Raw genomic sequence first — 21,138 nt, forward strand, 5'->3', positions numbered from 1 at the left:
AGCATTCATAAATAAGAGGATTGGCGAGAAATATTCGAGAATTCATTTCCAGTGGTACATCAGGTCGATTTATAGGCAGAAGCGCACACATAGAGGCCAGGTGCAGAAGCCCATCAGACGGGTAGGGGCATCGCAGCAGTGTAGCAACGTGGACAGGCGCAACATCAACAGTCGAGGCCATCCGGGGAAGTTCGCACCGCGCGCAATCGGCCTGCGGATCCCGTGGTCTTGGCGGTACCGGTCACGTGCGGCTGTCTTATCTTTTTTTTTCCATCGCTATCAATTGCGCATCCACATCCACATCTGCACTTGGACTTTTTTTGACAACTTTCGTGGATATCTGCCCGCCATGAAGCTGTCCAACCAGTCCGAGGTGCCTGTCTACACCATCTCGGGTTCCAACACTGCCCGCCCTCTGCCCGAGTGGCTCGCCAGACGCCGCAAACGCAGCTTGAAGGACGATCCGGAGTATGCGAACCGAGTTGAGTTGCTGCAAGATTTTGAGTTCGAGGAGGCCAGTCACTGCATCCGGGCCAGTGAAGATGGTGAATGGGTGATGAGCACAGGTAAGTCACATCTCGAGGGAGATTGTGAGCCCGGCGCAGCTAACTGACTTTTGTTACTAGGCACATACAAGCCGCAGATTCATACTCACTACCTTCCACAATTATCTCTATCCTGGGCTCGCCATACCGTCGCTCTCAACACAACATTCATTCTTCTCTCCTCCGACTACACCAAGTCTCTTCACCTTCAGTCTGACCGCTCTCTTGAATTCCACACCCCGCAAGGATGTCACTATACCACCCGCCTCCCGCGATACGGCCGTGATATTGTCTTCGACCGAAACTCCACCGAGGCTCTGATCCCCTCTGTCGGTGTTAACCAGGATGGCTTGGGTGAAGTTTTCCGTCTGAACTTGGAACAGGGACGCTACATGCGAAGCTTCGAGGTTGACGTTGGCGGCGACGATTTCACGTCTGCCGGTGGAGGTACGCTCCAGGGTGGAATCCATACTGGTGCTGTGAATACTGGTGCAATTGCAGAGGAGAGCCACGGGCTGCTTGCCTTTGGTACCACGATAGGTACTGTCGAGCTGTGGGATCCCCGAGCCAAGGGTCGTGCAGGTGTGCTCTTGCCGCCTACACAGCCTGGACCGCACGAGGCACGCAATGAAATTACCGCGTTGGAGTTCCAGCGTTCCGGTCTCACCCTTGGAACTGGCTCATCTAACGGCTTGATTCACCTTTACGATCTCCGATCCCCTGTTCCTCTCCTCAAGAAGGACCAAGGATACGGTTTCCCCATTCACACTCTCAAATTCCTTGAATCATCAAGCGCTACCCGGGAAGCGACAATGGAGCCCAAGATCATGTCAGCCGATAAGCGTATCATCAAGCTCTGGGATCCTCGCGACGGCACCCCTTGGACATCTGTTGAACCGGCAGTGGATATCAACTCGGTGGCCTGGTGCAAGGACAGTGGAATGCTTCTGACAGCCAACGAAGGCCGCCAACAACACTCATTTTTCATTCCCCAGCTCGGCCCTGCGCCTAAATGGTGCTCGTTCCTGGATAACCTGGTCGAGGAGATGGCCGAAGATCCCAACGACCCCAACGCCTTTGCCAGCTCCAGCGCCGGTTCTGTCTATGATAACTACAAGTTCCTTACTATTCCTCAACTCCGCACTCTTAATCTCGAGCATCTTATCGGCCGCACTAACCTACTGCGACCATACATGCACGGTTACTTCGTGGCCCAGCGTCTGTACGAGGAGGCCAGATTAATCACCAACCCGTACATCTGGGAAGAAGAGCGTGCCAAGCGAGTAAAGGAGAAGATTGATAAGGAGCGTGAGAGCCGAATCCGCGGCAAGAAGAAGGCCGCCGTCAAGGTCAACAAGCGACTGGCCGATAGATTGATGAATGCAGAGGAGAAGAAGGAGCGTCGTGACGCCAAGCGCGTGCTTGCGCGTGGCGGTGACGAAGATATGGTCGACGCTCCTGCCAAGGGGGATCAAGACGAGAAGGAGCCCAAGGAGTCCAAGGAACCCAAGAGCAAGGGTGTTCTGGCCGACAACCGTTTCAACGCTCTGTTCGAAGACACAGACTTCGCCGTGGACGAGGAATCTCACGAATTCCGTCTTATCAACCCCAGCACTGTTCCCATTCCTGCTGCTGAACGCAAGGAGCGCAAGGAACGTGGTCTAACCGCCGTCGAGCAAGAAGCCATTGACGACGTGCCCGGATCCAGCTCCGATTCCGATTCCTCCAGCGAGGACGAGCGCCCCGCGAAGCCCGAGCGTTCCAACAAGATCTCCTCCTCCGATTTCAAGCGTACTAAGCGTGCTCCTCCTCGCATGCAGGTCTCCTCCTCCACCCGCACCAACTCCGCCCGCGACCGCTCATTCGGCTCCCGTGCCCAGAACATGAAGACAAAGCAACGGCCGAACCGACAGAGCGCCGTTGTCGGTGAACGAGAAGTCAGCTTCATGCCCGCTGGCCGGTCCAAGAACAGCAAGCCCGAGGTCAAATACGATAAGACCGAGTTCAAGGCCAAGGAACGCCGCAGTGCTTCCGGTAATTTCTTCCGGAAGATGTAAATGTGATTTGCGTTGGACTTGTTTCGGTGCCATCCATTGCCACTTTTTTGGTTGGTTCGAAACGTTTACTTATGATACCCGTGAAAATATCGAGAAGTTGCTTCCTTCACATACTTGTTGTGTTGGGGGTATCGCTTTCTGAATAAGCCCATGTTCATATTAAAGAGAAAAGTCTGGATTATCGTACCGGCGTCTGGACTAATTTTTTGTACCCATATGTATTGATTGCATGAAGTATCGTTTTCAGCATCTGGAGCCTGGTTTCTTATAGTTCTCAAAGAATAAAAGTTTATAAATTCTATATTATCAATGGAGTTACTAGTACGGAGTACCGATGATGGAATTGACTACATACCACCATTTCCTCATAAACAACATTGGGAGCTACGAGCTACAAGTTACGCTGGGATGTCTACACTCCCATATCAGCCTCCCCACTGGCACTCTACCCGATTTCTCATGGACGCCAAGCTCTTGAAAACTTCTTAATTGTGTCTCAGATACGTTAAAGCGCACGGCATAAAAATCATCTCATCATATGAGGAATCGTGGAATTGGGGGCGTAAAGTCCCAAATGACCAACAAGCACCAATCAGCGCAAGAACAAGCGACACCAACCATCGGAACAATGCAAAATTAGGCGCAACGCAAGTTTCAGCTCGCATTACCAAGGCAAAGAACGGTCAGGAAGACAGGCAGGCAGGTGACAAACAGCCAATCAAAGGAGAAAAAAGAAAGACGATCTCGAAAATCAATCTCTATGCAGATGAGGATCAACCTTGATGATGGGGAAACGGGAAAGAAGAAAGCAACAAGAACACGAACACAGAATCCAGTCTATAAAAAGAAAAGCCAGCCACTTGTCGAATGAAGAAAGTTTTAGACAAAGATAAAATAAAAGGGCGAATATGGAGAGAAGATGGGATTTGAGACTTTCATCGGCAGTAAAGACCAAGGCTAGAAAGGGAGAGAGAGAATAAAAGACAATGGGTATTTCGAGAGAACTCAGACCAGGCATATCTTACCTGGTCCGATCGATGTCAACAGCAAAAAGATGAGATGCGAAAACACAAGTTTAAAATTGAGCAGAGCCTTACCAGACATGGAAGTTCGGAAGCCCAGCTCCTCTTCTACCACTGCCCCGCCTCGAACCACTATTCGAGTCGTTGCCGCCATGATTCCCCCTGTTCTCCTCGAGGCTGCGCCTTGAGGCGCCGAAGTCACTCATGGCAAAAAGCAGCGGCTCGTCGTCCTCGAAGGCTGCAGATGGCGCGGCGCGGCTCACGCTCGGTCTTTGACCCGAGCCACGGCGCAATTCCATGGTGGAATTACCGCTCGTGCTGCCACTTGCGTTACCATCTCGATCGGCATCCCGCTCGGATAAGTGAGGCGGGATTGCCGCGCCTCTTGCGAGGCTGCTCGATGCGGAACTGACAGATTGACCACCCGAGTAACCGCGGCCTCGTGAGCTAGCGAAGCGGGGTTGGTACAGATGCGTATTTGAGATGGATGAAGTTGCGGATGCAGATGGACGTGATGTACCAGTAGCACTCGTCGCGGGGACATTGTTGTCCTCGGTACATGGCTGGTCTGCTGCCTGACACTGGTAGAGATTGGGATCGGGATCGACATTCTCATCTTCATTCATGCGCGGCATAGTGTCAGGAAGAGGATGAGCCCCTTCTTCGTTGCCAAGACTCACGCTCCGCATGCCGAACGGGAATATTTCGTCGTCATCAGCCACTGCTGGTCGTCTCCGTTGGGCCGCAGAGCTTGAGCGACGGTAGGCCGGAGGATAAACACGGGGGGGATATGGGTATGTCTATTGCCCCGGCGGTGGATGGATCACGCTGCGTGATCGTTTCGCCGGGGTTTTCTTCAAGAGGCGATTCGTGCTCAATATGCGGTGGGACGCGACGATCATGTTCCGTGGCCATTTCATCGGCGACACTGTTAGAACTGAGGCGAGATCGAATAGCAGGTGTGTGAGGGGTATGGGGTGAGATGGGTTTCCCAGGGGACGAGGCGGTAGAGATAGATGTGCCAGCAACCATTTGCGGGACACCCGAGAGGTGTTTACTGGACGATGATGAAGAGTGCCGCAGATGCATAGATGTTGACATTGAGTCTGACAGCGCTGCGTTTGAATCACGCATGCGTTGGAAACGAGCGAGGGCTGCAGATGTGGCCGTCGGCTTGCGAGGTCCAGAATCTTGAGAGCCAGAGCCAGATGAATTCATCAGATCTTTCTTCAAATCAAGCATTTTCAAAAAGTCGGAGATGTTTTCATCGTCCGCATGAATAGATCCTGCACTAGTGCCGGTAGCTTCTGCGAGAAGGGCGGAGCCTGGCTGTACATTAGAGGATGCAGCACTAGCCTTGCCGCTCGAAATTTCGTCATCGAGCTTAGTTGTCCCGCCAGAAGATGGACGGCCTCGTCGATGGCTGAATGAACTACTGTATCTGGTGATCGGAGCTGGTTTTGGTGATGCTGAATTAGAAGGGGAAATTATTTGGTCAGATACAAGAGCGGCTGGTCTTCGGGCAGAGGCCGCAACAGAAGGGGGCGGCATGACACGAGACTCGGCAGATGTACCCGCGGAGGCACGAGCGGATGTCGTTCGAGGTGATACACCGAGTGGAGTGTCTACCAATGCCGGGGAGGCTGATAGAGGAGGTGCTTTGAAAGGCTGGAATGAAATGGAGGGCCGACGACCAAAGTTCGATCCGCCACCACTCTCGCTTGCAATCTGAGCGGCTCGTCCAGTAGATGCTATTTTGGCGGGAGGTAGGAGCTTCTTGGATGGGGAATCAGGCGGCGAAGATGAAGGGCCGACATCTCTCATATTCCGTAAAGCCGATAGAGGACTTGTCCCAGGGCCAACCTGGTGAAATGTGGATAAGCTCCCGTATGCGCGTGAGCAGTCGGGATCTCCAACAGTTCGCTTCTCTACTGGCACCGAGCCAACCTCATGGTTAGGTCTGATGTTCTCCGAGGGAGGGAGGGGCGGAAGATATCATCATCAGCGCCCATGAAACGGGAGCTGAGAAGAGCTTCTGAATCATCCACGCGGAAGTCACAGTTTGTCCGATAAGTAACCTGCACGGAGAATGGCCCAGCCGGAGATTCGGTGACACCGAAACTGTAGGTGTCCACCACCTTACCACTACCCTCATACAATGGGGCCGTTAAGTGATCTGGTGATGCAGACCGGCCTGCGACAGGGATACTCCCATCTATGACACGATACTTGATTTGCAGGGCAGGGCTCCGGCGTAACTTTGTGTTTCGCTTGGAGAACTTCCAGGCAGGCAGGAATTTGGAATAAGTGAACAAAGATCGGAAAAGAACAATGCTCTTCTTATATACGGTTGGCAATATGGAGCCCAGATCAGCTGGAGGTCTGGCCGTGGACTCGCCCAACTCAATCTTCCACCGCTCCAGGATGATCTCATCGGATTTCGACTGCTGGACGTTGGAGGTTTGCGTCCGCAGGGCTGCGAGCGAATCTCGCACGTCCCATCGCTTTCCGTTATCGTCGAGGACCACCAGACTCTGATTATTCGTCAGGCCTTTGGTATCCAAGTATACTTCGATGAGCAGAGGGGGAGGTCGGTTGTCGGTGGCATCGCAGGTTCGCCAGATTCGAAGTTGTTCTCGTAGGATATCGGTATCGTTTAGTTCAACATTAAACTGTCATAAGCCCAAAAGCCCAGGTTAGCCACCCCCGCAGAAGGGAATAAAACGGGTAGGTGTAACGTACCCAACGGTTGATCCTCGGAGTGTCGGAGCCTTTTGGGTATGAAGGAGGGAGATCGACGCGTGAATGAAGAACGATTAGAGCTGCTTTTGTATGGTAGTTCTGCGGGCGATAAGGATAAGTCATGAGTTTGCAGTCTCTCGAGGTGACGATAGAGATGGAGGTGGGGATGGGGATTGGGGGCAAGGATTAAGGTGGGGATGGGCGAGAGAAGAGTTCATACCGAAATGATCTGGTTCAGCTTGGCCATATTTTCTTTGCTAGGAGCCGCGGCCCGATGCTCAGAGGGATCTGACCCAGCATCAATGCCCAAACCTTTGGCCGAGTTGGTTCGAATGTCAACGGTGGGGGAAGGCGGGACGGAGTCTGGGTCCTTGAGGTCATCCCGAGCCGCGGCCAGCGTTCTTGGGGGTTGTTTTGGCGTCGATGAAGCGACAGCAGGAGAACGAGGATGTTGATGCATGATGTCTGTCTCCAGGGCACCGAGCCCACACACACGATGGATGCAACAGTGCTTGTCCCCGAGAGACGGGTGGCCGAGGAGAGGAGGTGCTACCAGCGCACGATTGTGTTATCAGGAGCGCAGCGAGTCGGTGGGGCCGGTGCAGAAGGCCATGCTAACAGAGAAAATAGAGGATCGGCGAGGAATAAAATAGAATCAAGAAAGATTCAAGGTAGCTTGAAATTGGTGGAGACAATGTAGACGGTCACAAACATGATCGAAGGGGACGATCTAGACCTGGGACCTTCGGAGCCTTGAGGAGCTTCTCCGCATCAAGAGCAGATCCGATCCGCACGGGAAGGGTTCACAGCGTCAGGACGTTGTGGAACCTACGGGACGATAGCCATGGCCCGGGAGAATGGTAAAAGAGAAGTATATATTATGAATAAGGAGACAAAGGATGGAGGAGGAAGCGGAGAGAGGGATAGGGGGGAAGGAGAGGTGAGGAGTGAGGAGTGAGCTGGAAGAGGAAGTGGAAGAGAAGGGCAGAGGTTAATGTGACGCACATCCGGTGACTACACTCTTTGCTACACTTTTGGGGATGACTTTTGGCTCGTCAGCCTACGCCACCGCAGCTGATCTCTGATCTGATCACTTTACGGCTTCGGGTATTTGCTTTTCATTTCCGCTGATGGGTCCTTTTTTTTTTACTTTAATTTAGGCGAATCCGGGGGGGGGGAAATCTACGAAGCCATTCTCTCTACACTCCGTAGACTCGCCCCGATCGACGCTCACCGCTCGAGATAAGAGCGGCTGTCAGCAGCCATTGGCAGCAGCTGATCTTTCACTCTTTCACTCTTTCACGCTTTGTCTCCCTTGACATTGTCCATAATTAATAATTTGCTTTGATCTGACTTGATGGGTTTCGCCTAGACCCAGAGATATCATCCTTTGTCTTGGGTTTATCTGGGGACGGCTGCCTTGGCCCGGGTTGATCTATCATAAACCTATCACTGCGGTGGCAGGCAGGTTGCCCAGGGTTGCTCCGCGAGGCACACCGCGCTTCGGGCGCAGCAGAGCCGCGGAGAAATGACGCAAGCAAGCACGACAGAGGAGTCACAGAAGTTAAACGGTGAGTCAACCTGAAGATTCATAATTCTACCTTTTCAGTTACCTACCGGGTTCTCTGGTATGTTCAAATCCATACATTATGTATAATCGTATAAGAAAATTAACTATATCGTTGTTTTCCATGTCTTCATCCTCATCCTCATCCTCATCCAGAATACTTAAATAAGCATTAATGATCCCCACCTCAACCGTGGTATACTTGAAATTTACCAGGTAACCACATCCTTCAACACATTGAGGTTCTGCTTCACGCCCGAGTCGCCCCGTCCCAATGCAGCCAACACGTCGATCAGCTTGGTCAGAATAGGCTCCAACTCCACTCCCAACGCAATCGGGTTCAAGACACTGTCCAACTTGGTGTTCTGAGAACAGCCTTTCTCCGTGGTGCCTGCAAAGGCTGCCTGGACAAAACTAACAGCATCCGGCAATGCAATCACTTCGGTGGTCGCGTGACCACCATTGCTGTATGAAGTGAACTTGACATTCGCTCCATTGGCGCACCACGAGTTAACCATAGTAGTTGCATTCGAGTAGGGAATAACCTCATCCTGCGTAGCGTGATACACAAATACCGGCGCAGTGGGAGTCTCCTTCTTATTAACACCGAGCACATTCTCGCTCATGATTTTCTTGACCGTGGGCTGTTCTAGCAGACCTGTGCCCAAGCTCTGGAAATCCGTCGAGAAGAGAGACATTTCGGGGAAACTGATCAGATCTCCAACGGCGCAGTTGGTCTTGGCAGCTTCGAGTGCCTTTCGCCCTTTATCGGTCAATATCTTTTCGATGATCGGCGTCAACTCCGCGCCGTAGGCACTCGGCATCGAGAGACCGACCACGGCCGCTGGAAGGAAACCACTGAAAAGCGTGTTGTCAATGAACACCAATGTTCCAGTCAGGTTCGCTGGGGTTCCACCCTGGACCCAGCCCTTAATGTCCAGCTCTGGCGCATAGCTCGGCTGCAGAGCGGCGGCCCATCCAGTCGCAATGGCGCCGCCGGAATAGCCAGCTCCCACAATCATGGGGTTGTCGCTAGTCAGACCAAGGTGTGAGCCAAAGTTGCTCACTGCACGCATATTGTCGAGCACGCCCATGCCTTCGAGGCGGCCCGGACCGAAGGCAGCCTCGGGCCCTTCATAGTCAGGCGAGGCAACAATATAACCCAGCAGCAGGTAGGCTTGAAGGAGCAGTTGCTCGGCCGAGGAAATGATGTCGGTCTGCGCGGCAAAGAGCTGGTAGTTATAGCTCGGGTTGCAGATGGTTGCAGAGCTGTCGTAAGCCGTGTGGAAAGAGACAAATCTATCCTTCTTGGGCGATGCAGGTTTGAAAATTGTCGTCACTGTCGCGATAGCAGAGCCATTAATCGCGGTCGTGCGATACAATAGCTGGTATGCCTCGACCGGGTCGGGAATCAATCCTAGGAACGCGACGCTGACATTGCGCTGCTTCAAAATGGTTCCAGGGTCCTCATTCTCGAATCCAGCTGGAGGCTGATAGAACGGATCATCGGCAGGAGCCTGGGGCAGGCCACGGCGTGTAAATTGAGGTGTAGTCCGCGCAACAGCAGGCCGGGCAGACACAATTGCCAGCATGAAGGCCATAAAAGCCAACATGGTGAGGCGCACCGATGAGCCTGGGACGGAGACCATGGTGACCAGCGAGCGGAGTGGAAGAGTATCAGTTTTGCGTCGGATAATTCCTACCGTAGGAAAAAGGTCGGATGGAAACGAGATAAATATCCACCGCACTATGCATTTCGCGAATGTGATCCACAACTTCTGCCGAGGCAGACGATCCTTCGAATGAAGATCATCATCCCCCTGAAGACTGTTCCTGCATCCTGACAGAAGGATTTATACGGCCCAATACGCAAGATTATGCGGAGTTGATTCGATAGTGCGAACCATAGTATGTAGATATGTGCAGCTCACGATATCTTTTATTTTTCGGGTGCTCATGTTCCACAGCACTCGGGGAGTTCAAGTGGTGTGTTTCCTCCCACGAGTCATTATTATTCTGGGGGAAAACCCCTGGGGAAACCCCGGGTGTGAAAATAGGGGATCGGCGCTGGACCCCGCACCGCTCTTTGAGTGTTCGCCTTGCTTACCTGTTCGAGTGATCGGCGGGTAGGGCTTTCTTGGCTTGCAATACGTCAATACGTCGGATGAGCACGGCTATCGGAGTCAGAGTCGAAGGCGACGTACACATGATAGAAATTTGATATTATCGAGGTATTCTCCTCAATGCAACCATGTGCCTCGAAATGCGCTGGATTTGTTCACCATGAACTAGGTTAGAGTAGGTTTCGGCCATCTTACCTTGGGTCCACTCCTCTGTACCGTGGTAGTCGGCTGCTTTTGGGTGACTGAAAATCGAGTTCGATGATCTCCCGGTCCAAAGCTTTCAAATTCAGGAACGGGAAATCCATACATGGGTTCCTGGATCTTTATATTGAGCTTCTTCTGGCATACTTATAGGTCTGCTCTGCTATATACTGACTCCGATGCAGACTGACTAACATCCAAATACTAGTATGGCATCAATAATCTCGCTGCATTAGCCAGCCACTTATGGAAAATTGGGGCACAACGGCCGTGATATCGGAACTCTAATATATTAATTGTGAGCCTTTGATGCGCACAGACAATTTGTTTACTGGGGCCATTCAGATATACCATAGGTATAATCGGAAGCCGTCGGGTCTATCATCATTTACCACTGAGATTTACGGTGACACTATTTTGAGACCCCGAGGTATTCCTATTGATTGGGAGTTATGCTAGCTACTAGTGCTCGAGTAGATACCCTTAACCTTGGAGCCTGATCATATCAACTACCTTTTGAGCCGAATCAAAAATTCATCCAAACACAAAGGAGATCAAGCCAAGAAGCAGAGTGACCCCAGACTGATTATTTACTAGACACTGAGGTATCTCGTACACGATGGGTCATAACAATGAGCCCTGTAGTCTTCCAAATGAATTGTACCTCAGTTGTAAATCTTCGCACTCAACCCAGGAAGGATCTCCAGATCTTTGGAGCCATAGCTATATTTCCCATCACCAGAGACCTTAACATCTTTGTTCCGTCGCTGTTGCTGTGTCTGGCGCACTTTCACCCACTGCTCAGTTGTCAGATGCTGGCCGAGCTCGGTAAAAACGTTCTTCGTCAATCCGAGGCGCTCAAGGAGCGGGCTGTTTGTAATAGGATCCAGGACAACGTGATTATTTGGGCTATTCCACATTAGCTTCTCGACAAAGTTCAATTCTACCAAAACCCCGAAAGTCACTCACCGGGTAAAATATAGGACGCCCAATCGGTCAACATGCGCTTGGTCCGCAGGGGGCGCATGCACCCGATGAACACTAGACTTGATCAACCCTCCCGTAAGAGCCGTCAGGGCATCACAAGTGTTGATGGTGATAGTTCCGTCTTGCGGGCGCACCCACTTCCAATTTCCGTCGGAGTTGAGAATTTGCAGGGCTGCCACGGGCTGTCGGAAAAGCAAGGTTACTGTTCCCAAATCGGTATGGCCGGGACTGTAAAGACTTCCGACTTTCTCGTTTCTTCGGCACTGCGTGCCGCATAGTGCATATAGCGCAGGTGATCCTCGCCGCGAACATCGTATTGGTGGTCGCGTACCAATTGCTCCTCGTCGGGAAGTTCCAAAAGAATGGCAAATAGACGGAGGAGTTTCTCAACTACTTCTGTATGGCATTTCTGAAGTTTACCCGTTAGCTTTCGAGGTAAATTTCATTCCATTAACATATAATTACCCGGCTGAAGGCTTCAATCTCGGCGATATTCTCGGAAATAACGGGGGGTTGTTGTCGCTGGTGATAACCATCGAATTTGGGAATATTGTAAACCTGCACGTTATCCTTGATTCCATTTCCAAGACTAGTGGGCTGTCAGTTTATTTGAACATCGAAGCTTCACTGGGAGGTAGCCTTACATGCGGTGACCAGCTGGTCGATACCCGTTATATTCTCCCCTGACTAGGTCATCTGCATTATGGTACTTGAGCTTCTCCTCAAGAGGTAGTGCATAGAACTCTCGACCAAGGGCAAACTGGCGATCAACTTCTTCTTGGCCGATATTAAAGTTTTTCACGTAAAAGAACCCTTCAGAAAGCCGTCAGTAATTGGAAAAAGAAAACCAAACTCAAAGTAGATGTTTATTTACCAACATGTCGGACAGCATGTTCGAGTTTCTTTACTAGTGATTCCTTCCCCCCCAGGCTGCTCATATTCGCTCAGGTCAAGGGTGATGAGCTCCGCCCAGTCCACTGTCTCATTGTTAAACTCTTTCTCCCAAGGCACGCTTAAAACGAAAAACTTACGATCTTCTTTGGTCACAGGTACGTGATCGTAACTTTCCAGTATTTTGCCAGGCATATTCTAAACGAATGCCCCTTCAGGTTGTCAAATGAAGCTTCGAGATTGAGATTATGCAAGATGCGAGTAATTATGAGCAAGCGCGGATGCGCACCACATATAAGAACCAACCCAAAATTAGAGAAGTAATTCCAAACCCCGCACTTCTGATCAAAACCCAAGAGTTGATGAATAAAGCACGCAATATTTTGTCGAATGAGAGGAAAGATTATACCGGCTAATCATCGGATGCAAAACTATCCGCCTTGAATCAGGAGTCGGGCACGCCATCCTACGGGGACATGTCGCAGTCGAGAACTTCAAACAAATGATTCTATCCGCTTCCCATAGAGAACCTTATGTCTAGCTTTACCTAACACCTATTATTATGTGGGGCTGACCTTGTCGCTATTATCTTTCTCTCGGATAGATTTCGATGGCGACAAGGCGTGGGGCGATTGCCATGAAGCCATCAGCAGGCCTAGATTTGTGGATTCTAATCAGATTGCAAGATATGAATTATTCAAAATAAGCATGAATCCGGCCGCGTATACTTGACAGGATAAAAATTCTCCGAGGGGACCTCGATTTTGATCTGCTCCATTCACCAGAGCCGGCGTTACTGCAGGTAGTGTGCCGTTGATCATGCCTGAGACAAAACCAAAGACGGGACGACCATCGTTGTTAGGGGTGTTCAAGGAGATTTTCAACTGGTATCCATCAGAATATCCCTCCGAGGAGCGAAAGTCAGTTGAACGAAGGTACAACCCATTTTTTTGATACTGAACTGACATTTTCAGATTGCTTTTTAAACTCGATTTATCTATTCTGATCTTCGCTTGTCTATGCTGTAAGTCTATCATGGCAAGTTCAAAAGGTTGATTAAGCTAATTCTTTTGCAGTCTTCGTCAAATACTTGGGTAGGAAACATGGTATCAAACATGCTTGAGTTCAATTAGCTAATTCGGCCGTAGACCAAACCAACATCAGCAATGCCTACGTCAGTGGTCTCAAGGAAGATTTCGGCCTCTACGGCAATGAGTTGAATTACTTCAATGTTTGCTATTTCACGGCATATGTCGTATTTCAGGTTCCTGGGCTCTTGTTGATGTCGCGCCCAAAACTGTGAGTCCGGTTCGGCTTGCCTTGCTTGAGAACGTATGACTGACTACATATAGAGCACGCTGGCTACTTCCTGGACTAGAGGTACTATGGGGAATTTGTACATTTGCCCAAAGCCGCGTAACAAATGTCAACCAGATCTATGCCCTGCGGTTTCTAGTGGGAATGTTAGAGGCACCCGTTTTTGCTGGGACCCATTTCATTATAGGTAAGTTTTCGTCGCTGCATATTATTTGACCTTGCTGATCAATATTTTTACAGGATCATGGTATTCTGGACCAGAACTATTCAAGCGAGCCGGCGCCTGGTTTATCTGTAACCCGCTAGGGTCCATGGTGAGCGGATATCTGCAATCAGCAGCGTACACGAACCTTTCCGGAGTCGCAGGCATGCCGGGTTGGAGGTGGCTATTCATTATTGACGGCATTTTTACAATCCCGGTCGCTCTTATTGGTTTCTTCATTTTCCCTGGTATTCCAGACTCGCCGCGGCCGTTCTACCTCACCGAGAGTGATATTGTATTGGCGAAAGAAAGAACCGCCAGGGCCAAGATTCGACGACCCGGGAAGCTTGGATTGGACGTGTTCAAGAGGTCATTGAAGAAATGGCGTATTTGGGTGTTTATCCTTTGCTATGCGTGAGTTTGGTAGCGATAACCAAAATAGAAATTGGCACATTCCAATAACGCTGTACAGGTGCATGATCATTTCGTCATACCCGTCATTATATATGAATCTGTGGCTCAAAGCAGAGGGCTATTCGGTGACACAGATTAATCAATTGCCAACCGTGATATACGCAATTACTATTGTCGCTTCCTGGCTCGGGTCGACTCTTGCATCGATATACCCTGCATGGATTATCTACACTCTGGCATCGGCTTGTGTGCTTTTCTCGACGCTTTGCATGATAATTTGGAATATTCCCACTGCATTAAAGTAAGTGGATCTGTATTTGCTTTCTTGCTAAATAGAGGGCTAACAACTTCACCGTCCAGATTCTTTGCTTGGTATCTTTTTGGAATTTCAGGATGTCTCAGTCCAATTCTATACTCAACCGTGAATACGATCGTCAAGGATGACTCCGAGGAACGCGCCTTGATCATGGTAAGCCCCTGCATCTTCCGAAGAACTTCCCGAATTGACCCGGTTATGAAAGCCGTGCGTTGACTAACTTGATTTATTGGACAGGGCTCTATGATGACCTTTGGGTATTCATTCAATATCTGGGTCCCACTTCTACTATTTCCAACTGCTGGGCCTGACGGGGCTCCGAGATGGAGAAAGGGTTGGCCGGTGACTTTTGTATTCTATTTCCTTCTTTGGGCGGGCTTTATATCCGCCATCCTGATCCACCGACGGTAATATACGAAGCTCCAAAAGATATAACTATCATCAGCAAAGCTAACACTTCTTGCAGAGACCAACGAAAGAGCAAATCTGTTCATTCTTCCGAGCAAAGTGATGAAGAGGGGGAGACTATTGTTGTTGGCGACGGAGTGGAGTCGAAGGTCGGAGAGTCAACGCCAAAAGCACAGTCTGGAGAGAGGGGTCTACACGCTGCAGAACCATCTACTAAGTAGTACTAGTAGTACTAGTAATCATTGAGTTTGAAGGGCGTCTAGCCCTGGGTTTATATAGTGACTACGTTTTGTTGAAGAGGTCGTGTAATGATACTTTACTAGTAGCTACATCACCCTCCATTTATCGTGACTATAACACTCCCAACCAAGCTGCATCGGCTGGATGTAGCTACATAGTAGTTAGTATAGAGCTGTCCTATAATGCTTGGGGGGTGACCTTTGTTATGAGGTATATTACACGGCGGAGTAGACCAAGTCGATGCAAGTAATTGCGGGGTATAACTCCATCACGCGCAGCTGAGCATTCCATGATCAACCATGCCTGTACAAGCAGGGACTGAAGTTCATCTTGACCACTCACTTCCCCACGGGCCTGGGTAGATCGACGAATCGCCTCTCGTCCGACGGCATGGAGGGACTGGCTTGATTTGATTGGTGGGATGTCGGTTCCCAAGGGTTCCACAGGAACATGACGGAGCGACGATAAGAAAAGCCACGGTGCGACTGACTGTGTTCCCCGCGCTCGCGTCCATCTCGAGTATTCCAACCCTACCTCTCCCATCGCACTCAGAATCCAATCCGTTGAACATACTCATACTCAGCCGCACTACGATCCTCCCTATCCTCCGTTTTCTCCGTTCATTCGGGACACATATCGTCCCGGTCATCGCCACTGCGCGGCTTCCGGGCACACATGAGCAAGCTTTGGGAGTTTTTTATACAAGATGACGTCGAGAGCTTTCAACGGCTCCTCGCGAGCCCGGACCCGAAAGGGACGCGATCGGATGTAAACGCTCGAGATCACCATGGTAGGACGCTGCTACACCACGTCGCTTCGTCACCGAAAGCTACCGCTATCAACTTCGCGCGTGCGCTCCTCGAAGCCTACCCTTCGCTCGATATTTATGCACAAGATTGGGAGAGTGGATGGACAGCTCTACACAGAGCATTGTATGCCGGGAATGCTTCAGTCGCGCGCGCGTTGATGATCCGCGACAATGAGTCGGATTTCGCCCGGCTAGGGAACAGTAAATCCATCCACCACCAGAGTGGAACTCTGATTAAAATCAAGGACCGCGAAGGTTATTCTCCGTTCGACGTTTATGGTGCGACAATCACCTCTCGCGATATCAAACAAATAAAGCTCCCCGGTGATTTGGAGAATGACACGGCTTCCAACGCTGCGTCACACAATGAAGAGGATGAGGATGACGGTTCCTTTCTGCGGGTAATCACGAGGAGCATCGGCGCAGACTTCTCGGCCGATGAGGTTTTTACCTTCGGCAGTAATAAAAACTTGAATTTGGGGCTTGGAGATCAAGATGATCGGCAGTTTCCTGAGCGTATCGCCATCCAACGCCCCGATCATCTTCTTGATCGTTTTTATCGCGAATACCAGGATCGAATGGAATCCTTGGGAATGGAGAATCTGATCAAGACAAATCCGTCTGATGAGCTGCCGACCATTATCGCAAACAAGCCTACGAAATTCCGCAATGTAGCGATGTCGAAGCTACATACTGCCATCATGACGGATGATCCAGAAGCAAACCTTTTCATGTGCGGGTTCGGTCCTGGTGGTCGCCTTGGAACCGGCGATGAATCTACGAGGTTTGATTTCGTTTGTATCGAGGGTGGTGGTCTAGCAGGCAAGGCAGTGGTGTCGGTCGCCTTAGGCCAAGACCATAGTCTGGCTATCACTGATACCGGTGAGATTTTCAGCTGGGGAAGTAACACTTTCGGTCAACTGGGCTATAATCTGCCCCGGACGAGCAATCGGAATGATGTTCCCATCCAGACCACTCCTCGACAGATCTTTAATGCTTTCAAGAGGGAGAGGATTATGGGTGCTGCAGCATCAGCCATCCACTCAGTGGTTTTCAGTGATTCTGGTCTTTATACCTTTGGCAAGAACGAGGGTCAATTAGGACTCGTCGACTCTGATGCAAGGTCTCTTGAGGTTCAAATAACCCCTAGACGCGTGGGAGCCTCTCTGTTTCAATGCCCCATTCAGACGGTATCCGCCATTGACCGCGCCACGGCCATCCTTCTGCAAAACCATGAAGTTTGGGTATTTTCGCAATACGGATACTCAAAGCTCTCGTTCCCACTGGAGGCTAGCTCAAGCTTTATCCGAGATAGTTTTATGGCCACGCGATATGACCACTCAGTCAACCATGTGGTCAAACTTGCTAGTGGAGGCAACACAATATGTGCATTGTCTAGTTCCGGAGAGGTCTTCACCGTCGAGGTTAGCAAGACAGAGAACTCTGAAACATCAACATCCACGACGAACCCAGCCAAAATTAGGAACTCATTGGCCTCCCCTATGAGGGCGTGGTCCGTGAAAAAGTCGCACATGGCAGCAAGTGATGTAGACGTGGGACAAGATGGATCCATCATCATCTGCACCACGTCTGGCACAGCCTGGAGAAAGGAGAAAAGAAACAAGCGTAAGGACGGTTCCTCAAAAGACTACAAATTCGCTCGCATTCCAGGCCTGTCTCGGGCGGTGGCTGTGCGCAGTAATGCGTTCGGGGCATATTCCGTTGCGCAGCGCGATTGCGATGTGACTCGAGATCAAGTACACATTGGCCGCAGCACTCTTTGGGATGACCTGTTACCACTTTCACCCTTCCTTACCCCTGGAATCGAAGAAATCGACTCGGTCCTTGCAAATGATGTGACAGATGATCCAGTCCCACTTCCGGCAGAGGCAATGATCAAAAGAGCACTCATTCTCTCGCCAGAAATTGAAAGCCAGTTTCTGTCTTTTAAGACTCCAGGCACTATCTGGCTCACAACCACGGATTCCGAGCAACGCATTCCGGCACATCAATTCCTTCTCGCGGGTCGCAGTCCTGTCCTCCGAAAGGCGCTCCACGAATTTCGAGAATCTTATTACTCATCTGTGCCTGATATTCTCGATATTGAGTATGGCAAAGATGGGCAGACGCAGATCCGATTTCGAGGAGTCGATTTCCTGACTGTCATGAATCTGGTATTTTTCCTCTATACCGATGGGATTCTCGATGTGTGGCATCTTGCGAAGACGTCTACCAAGAATGCAGCTCGTTATCGCCAGGTACGCAACGAAGTAATGCGGGTTGGCACACAGCTTGCTCTGCCGACGCTGGAACGCGCAGCCAGATTGATGGTCGAACCTCAACGAAGTTTGAAAAAGGACATGGCCCATGCCATCGACCATTCTTCTTTCTTCGATGATGCAGACGTGATTGTTCAGTTGAAGGGTGGCTCTTTGAAAGTGCACAGCCAAGTGATCTGTCAACGATGTCCTTTCTTTGAGGCTCTGTTCCATGGCCGCTCGGGTGGTAGGTGGCTAGAGTCCCGCCGGTCATCTGAGAAAGTACATGTCGACTTGAAACATATCGATCGATCGATCTTCGACTTCGTCTTGCGCTACGTGTATTCAGATGATGATGAACATTTGTTTGATCAGGTGCGCGTAAAGACAATCGATGATCTAATTGACTTGTTCCTGGACGTGATGTACGTCGCCAATGAGTTGATGATCGACCGATTATCACAGATTTGCCAGAATATGATTGGCCGATTTGTTAACACGCGTAACATCTCATACCTTCTCAACTCCGCTGCCCCCGTTTACATGACTGAATTCAAGGAAGCAGCTTTGGAGTACATCTGCCTTGATCTGGAGACTATGCTTGCGAACAAATATCTGGATCTTGACGATGATTTACTCGGGAACCTCGACTTGGTGTGTCACGAAAACCAATTGGCGTGCTTCCCGATCTCTCGAGGACGCAACTCCGAGGGATACGTGTTTGAGAAGTACCCGGAGATCGCCAGCTCTGTCGAAACGGACAAGCAACGTCGCATCGACGCGATGGCTCTCCAAACCCGCTTAGACCATAGAGAATCCGATGAAATGCGACCACGGCAAACTGCAGGTGACAAAACACCCTCTTCCGCGAGGAAGGGCAAAGCCAGCACGCCCAGAGCCCTTCACAGCTCAGCGGCCAGTCCCATGCTAAAACCGAGACAATCCAGTAGTGATCTGATGTTCCAGATGGACGAAGAGGGAGGCTCAACCAGTGACTTATCCAAGGGTAAAGCCGCTTTGCGTGGCATGAGCTTGGCTGACAGTTCATACCCTAACTCACCCGCTCTTGGAGCAAGCATACCTGAGTCAATTGAGGAGAGAAGCTTCCTGGATGCCCAAATGTCTTCACCCCGCGACACCCTACTGGCAGAGTCTCCAACCGAGTCAAGAGCTATTGCGCTTCATCAAAAGCGTTCTCTGGGATCGCCTCAAGGGTCCTCGGCGCCCTGGGGCTCCCCGGCGTTACCCAGCGGCAAAAAGGATCTGAAAGACATTATGGGAGAAACTTCGCAATCTCGAGTTTCCAATTTGACTTTGGGCATGTCTAGTCCTCGCGAGAGCAGCAGCAAGTCCACCCAGAAGGTTTCCCAAAGAGATAGGAAGAAGATACAACAACAACAGATGCAGGAGATGCTTGCCGCACAGGACAGGGCCAAAGAGGCATCGCAGAATCCATGGCAATTGCCCCCGCCAGCTACCCCTGGTACTCCTACCAAAGATCCTCTCCCCGGTCAAAAGGTTGCCAGCCCACCAGTATCCGATCAAAAGCCTGCTCAAAGGCCAGCCATGACCATGCGCCAGACCGTTGCCGGGACACCCCCTCCAACGAGATCGAAGCCAGTCGCCACCCCAGTGCAGTCACAAAGCCGGAGTGTTTCAACAAATATTCAAACTTCTATCTCCAAGCCCTCGCCTTCTTCTCACAATTCCCTACCAAAAGCCTCTCCACAACCCCCGGTTCATTCCATCCGACACATCCCGCGCCCTGACCCGCATGCAGCATCTCGCTCCCCTTCTGCTGGCTCTTTCTCTTTGGCTTCTATCCTCCACCAGCAGCAAACAGAAAAGGACGAGATTCGCGAAGCAGCCAATGCGAAGCACAATCTCGACGAAATCCAAGCCGAGCAAGAGTTCCAACAGTGGTGGGACCAAGAGAGCAAGCGTATCCAAGGCCTTTTGGACCCTGAGCCCTCCCAACAACAGCAGCAGCAAGGGAATCAGCAGCGTGGCAGTGGGAAGAGTGGACACGGCGGCAAAGGCACTGGTCCCGGCCCTGGCACTCCTAGCAACTCTCGGAAACGCCGGGGTAATAAGACTTCGGTGCCGGAAGCCAACAGCTCCCAGGGCCAAAAGCAAGCCCACCCCACTCCGAAGAAAAATGTGAATGGTCATGGATCCACGCAACCTCGGGATACACCTGCTGGAAATCATGTTGCCGGAAAGAATCCTCGTCGTGGTGGGCAACGCGGTAGGGGTAAAGACCGGGGTAATCAAGCTTGATCCGTCCTTTTGCTCTGGTTTGTACAGTGCAGGGCTGTGCATGGTCTTTTGAGATGACTGTAACGCGGATGTTTCCCCAATATTTGATCAATGGTTCACGATCCTTTGTTTTTCTACTGCAATTTAGATCATTTAAGTGATTGCTTCCGCTGGTTACATTGGATCCCAACATTCTTATGTCTCAAGACAGAGGTTTTGGCGGTAGGTATTCTTGTACATGCTTTATTGTTGTTAGAATTGGCGTTTTGAGAAAGGCAGTATATTTGGTACTGTCATGAGAAACATGATACTAGAGTCTTTTCCTGTTTTCAGGCAGATGAATACGATACATTAATTGAAATTTTCATATCAGATTTTCAAGGAAATTTCTAATCTACGAGTTGAGAATAGTAACATGTAACTTCGACTATCGTTCGATATCAGGCATACAACCTTTAACCTGTCTAGGTACACATGCCTGCAGCTTTACTTTGGTTGGTGGTGTTCTCTATTTCTTGTTTACTCGTATACACACGGCTTTACTTTCGCGGATGGTACTGCCGTACTAGTACTTCTCGCGTTTTGCGATTCGTGACGTGATTAGCAGTGATGAACAAAGTAATAAGGAGATGGTCAGGACTTTTCGGGCTAGTAAAGCTTTTCAGAGTTGCATGCGTGGAGGATAATGATTTTTCTCGCCCCCAATTCTCAGCTGAGAGACATGGGGATGTTAATGTTAAGAAACATAGTTGTGAACAGGATTTCAGGAACGATAGCCTTG

General features: G+C 50.4%; 6 protein-coding genes across 6 annotated transcripts; 3 read left to right on the forward strand and 3 right to left on the reverse strand.

The window, feature by feature from the left end:
• Positions 1–349: 349 nt before the first annotated feature.
• N7509_010203 (WD repeat NOL10/ENP2 family protein) lies at positions 350–2,602 on the forward strand (the record flags this gene model as incomplete). Its single annotated transcript, XM_056634840.1, has 2 exons — positions 350–566; positions 627–2,602. 2 exons carry the CDS (start codon positions 350–352, stop codon positions 2,600–2,602), a joined length of 2,193 nt encoding a protein of 730 aa, XP_056485460.1.
• Positions 2,603–3,695: 1,093 nt separating this feature from the next.
• Positions 3,696–6,826, reverse strand: N7509_010204 (uncharacterized protein; the record flags this gene model as incomplete). The annotated part of the gene is made up of 5 exons (XM_056634841.1): positions 3,696–4,345; positions 4,404–5,506; positions 5,572–6,296; positions 6,367–6,465; positions 6,587–6,826. The coding sequence occupies 5 exons, from the start codon at positions 6,824–6,826 to the stop codon at positions 3,696–3,698; spliced, it is 2,817 nt and encodes a 938-aa protein (XP_056485461.1).
• A 1,316-nt stretch (positions 6,827–8,142) lies between these two features.
• N7509_010205 (uncharacterized protein) lies at positions 8,143–9,582 on the reverse strand (the record flags this gene model as incomplete). The annotated part of the gene is made up of 1 exon (XM_056634842.1): positions 8,143–9,582. One exon carries the CDS (start codon positions 9,580–9,582, stop codon positions 8,143–8,145), a length of 1,440 nt encoding a protein of 479 aa, XP_056485462.1.
• Positions 9,583–10,922: 1,340 nt separating this feature from the next.
• On the reverse strand, positions 10,923–12,330 carry N7509_010206 (iron/ascorbate family oxidoreductase; the record flags this gene model as incomplete). The annotated part of the gene is made up of 7 exons (XM_056634843.1): positions 10,923–11,166; positions 11,227–11,426; positions 11,483–11,653; positions 11,710–11,833; positions 11,889–12,057; positions 12,153–12,221; positions 12,276–12,330. The coding sequence occupies 7 exons, from the start codon at positions 12,328–12,330 to the stop codon at positions 10,923–10,925; spliced, it is 1,032 nt and encodes a 343-aa protein (XP_056485463.1).
• Positions 12,331–12,954: 624 nt separating this feature from the next.
• On the forward strand, positions 12,955–15,013 carry N7509_010207 (MFS general substrate transporter; the record flags this gene model as incomplete). The annotated part of the gene is made up of 9 exons (XM_056634844.1): positions 12,955–13,055; positions 13,110–13,159; positions 13,269–13,434; positions 13,488–13,639; positions 13,693–14,068; positions 14,127–14,369; positions 14,429–14,537; positions 14,622–14,791; positions 14,851–15,013. 9 exons carry the CDS (start codon positions 12,955–12,957, stop codon positions 15,011–15,013), a joined length of 1,530 nt encoding a protein of 509 aa, XP_056485464.1.
• Positions 15,014–15,707: 694 nt separating this feature from the next.
• Positions 15,708–20,378, forward strand: N7509_010208 (BTB domain and ankyrin repeat protein; the record flags this gene model as incomplete). The annotated part of the gene is made up of 1 exon (XM_056634845.1): positions 15,708–20,378. The coding sequence occupies one exon, from the start codon at positions 15,708–15,710 to the stop codon at positions 20,376–20,378; it is 4,671 nt and encodes a 1,556-aa protein (XP_056485465.1).
• Positions 20,379–21,138: the final 760 nt, after the last annotated feature.

This window comes from Penicillium cosmopolitanum (assembly GCF_028827165.1).
Source record: "Penicillium cosmopolitanum strain IBT 29677 chromosome Unknown utg000009l:1.0-9042332.0:1.0-9050551.0, whole genome shotgun sequence".
Classification (NCBI taxonomy): domain Eukaryota; kingdom Fungi; phylum Ascomycota; class Eurotiomycetes; order Eurotiales; family Aspergillaceae; genus Penicillium; species Penicillium cosmopolitanum.